Source organism: Pararge aegeria, chromosome 13, assembly GCF_905163445.1.
Source record: "Pararge aegeria chromosome 13, ilParAegt1.1, whole genome shotgun sequence".
NCBI classification, from domain to species: Eukaryota; Metazoa; Arthropoda; class Insecta; order Lepidoptera; family Nymphalidae; genus Pararge; species Pararge aegeria.
Genome location: NC_053192.1, coordinates 13,672,380 through 13,674,997, shown reverse-complemented (window position 1 = coordinate 13,674,997; position 2,618 = coordinate 13,672,380). Strand labels below are relative to the sequence as shown.

The 2,618-nt window shown below is 37.5% G+C and overlaps 1 protein-coding gene across 1 annotated transcript; it reads right to left on the bottom strand.

Moving 5' to 3' along the window:
* Window positions 1-370: 370 nt before the first annotated feature.
* Window positions 371-2,388, bottom strand: LOC120628934. Its single transcript, XM_039897618.1, has one exon. The coding sequence runs from the start codon at window positions 2,339-2,341 to the stop codon at window positions 539-541; it is 1,803 nt and encodes a 600-aa protein (XP_039753552.1). The 5' UTR covers window positions 2,342-2,388; the 3' UTR covers window positions 371-538.
* Between the last annotated feature and the right edge of the window lie 230 nt (window positions 2,389-2,618).

Genomic DNA, 2,618 nt, shown 5'->3' with positions numbered 1-2,618 from the left:
AAATAAATTTGATTATTTAATTATTTTGTATTGTCTTTTTTAATTGTATTATATTTGTTTGTATAGTCGTAAAAATATAATAGGCCCGTTTTGACATTTGTGCAAGACCATAGAATGTAACTTGGAACGAAACTGAAAGAAACAATAAAATAAAAATCAATTACATACAGTGTTTTAACCCGCCGCCAATGACGTGAAAAATATTACGCGGCCAATGACGTCGGGTCATCATTACCCGAACTTTAGACGGTAAATTTACAGTATCTTTAAATGAACTGATAATTTCTAGTAACCATTTTAGAAATTAAGGTTTTTTGAGTAAATGACAGAATAATAAAAAATGTATTAAATTTAACGACTTAAATATTTATTGACTTTTTAAAAAACGCATGCAAAATCAACCTGAAAAACATAACTTGCATAGTATGTTATTTTTTTATTATTAAACCTAAACATTATAAAGAACTAACAATTTTATATGCTAATACAGAGATCACAAAAAGTAAGTAAGTAAGTAAAAGTAAAAGTAAGTATAAAATCAGTCCTCCGATTCCTCATTTATGGACATGGAGTTGCTGCAATTTTCGCAGTATGAAATCAAATGTTCTGGGCAGATATAAATGTGGCAAGCATGACAAGTATGCGTTGTTTTTTTATCCTTTTTAGATGGGCATATCTGACATCTTCTACGTGCTCCTGGAATTTTCTGAGGTGGTTCTATGGTAGGTTCGTTAGTGAAATCTGCGATCCTTTTGCGTAATTGTCGAGGTAAATTCACATGTGCTCTTCGGATTTGTAAATGGTCCTGAATCAAACTGAGTGCCAAGTTTTTTATGAAATGTCGCCGTTTTATGCGTGTGTTATCATTGTTAGCCCGATATATTATATTTGCATTGATTCCTGAAATATTCAGCATTGCAAAGAATATCGTCAGCGGCCATCTCTTAGAGTTTCTGCTCACATTATATGTAGCACAAAGCTCGTCTGCTACGTCCACTCCGCTTTTGGTAGAGTTATAAAAAGTTATTACTTCAGGCTTCTGCTTCACACCTGTAGATTCATCGATTTTGTTATCATGGTGCAAGCTTGACATCAAAAGGACCACTTTGTTTTTCTTTGGGATGTGAGAGACCAGTGTAATATTTTTTTGAAATCCGAAAGTTGACGAGTGTAACTCTTTTCCGCGCGTCGTTATAAATCCAGGTGGAATTTGTTTTTTGTTCTTGCGTAAGGTACCGACTGAAGTCAACTTGTGTTCATTTAGTAGATGAGACACCAATTCGTAGCTAGTGAACCAATTATCAAAAGTAAGATTACGGTGAGTTTTGGAGACAGGTGACACAATACGATTCACCACGTCTAAGGGTTTGTTGCTAACAGAAAAGGGTCCGTCAGGCTGCTTACCAGCGTATATCTCCAGGTTGGTGATATAGAATACTTTGGAGTCCACTAAGGCAAATATCTTGATGCCATATTTAGCTGGTTTCGATGGTATATATTGCCGAAATTTGCAACGCCCTCTAAATGCCACTAACATTTCATCAATAGTGCAAGTTTCTCCCGGAGAGTACATTTTCTTACACTGCTCTACAAATTTTTCGAAAATTTCACGCACTGGTGCCAAATTATCAAGGTTTTGTCTTTCAGCGCGTGTAGACTTGTCATCAAATCGCAGAGAGCTTTGTATAAAGTAAAATCTTTGTACAGACATGGTAAGTCTAAAAACTTCAACACCAGAACCATCTGCTTGCCACAAATCCTCCAAATTCTGTCTATTAGAACGATAAAATCCGGCCATAAACAACAGCCCAATAAACGCTTTCAGTTCACTTATTTCCACTTCATTCATGTATCTACGTTGAGAAATATCTTCACACTGTGCTCTTCTTTCTTGTATATGCAAATTTGTATATTCTTGTATTTTATGCAGCATATCGTGAGTCAGGAATAAATTCCAGCATTCTTGCACAGTCTTGGCTTCTTGAGCAACTGATTTTACGCCAGGAGGCTCACATATAATATTTTCAGATCTTCTGCGTACATTCGGTCGTGGCGGTGCTTTTTGCCAAATAGTCCCGTCCCTTCCTTTGAAGTGTTGCCGTTGTCGATTTTGTAAGGTCAAAAGGTTGACATCATCTGAGTCCGCACCTGTGTCATCTGAGGACTCTGAGCCCGTATCTGTATTGTTAGCATCCTGTTCAGTATCGCTACTTTGGCTGCGTTCAGATACATGGTCATCCACTTCGACGTCTGAACCTGGATATGGATCACGATCATTTTCATCGGAGTCCGATTCTTCCAAAATCGCCAATATTCTCTCTGGATGATCCCTCAACGCCATTTTTGTCAAATATCTAAAAAACGTAAGAAAAATTAACAATAACTTAAAATAAAGAAATTTAAATATGTTACGAAAACACCACGCCAGCGATGACGCTGGGTCATACTTACCCGTTTCGCCGCAACACACGTGTATCTCGTTGCGCAGGCGGCGTCGCACTGAGTACCACACTGCTACAGGTAGAGGGGGGGTATATCTCCAGCTACACGAAAAGTCAATTACACCGCGAGTGTTGAAAATTTTTTACGAAGGTATACAATCACCTCGGGTCAATATG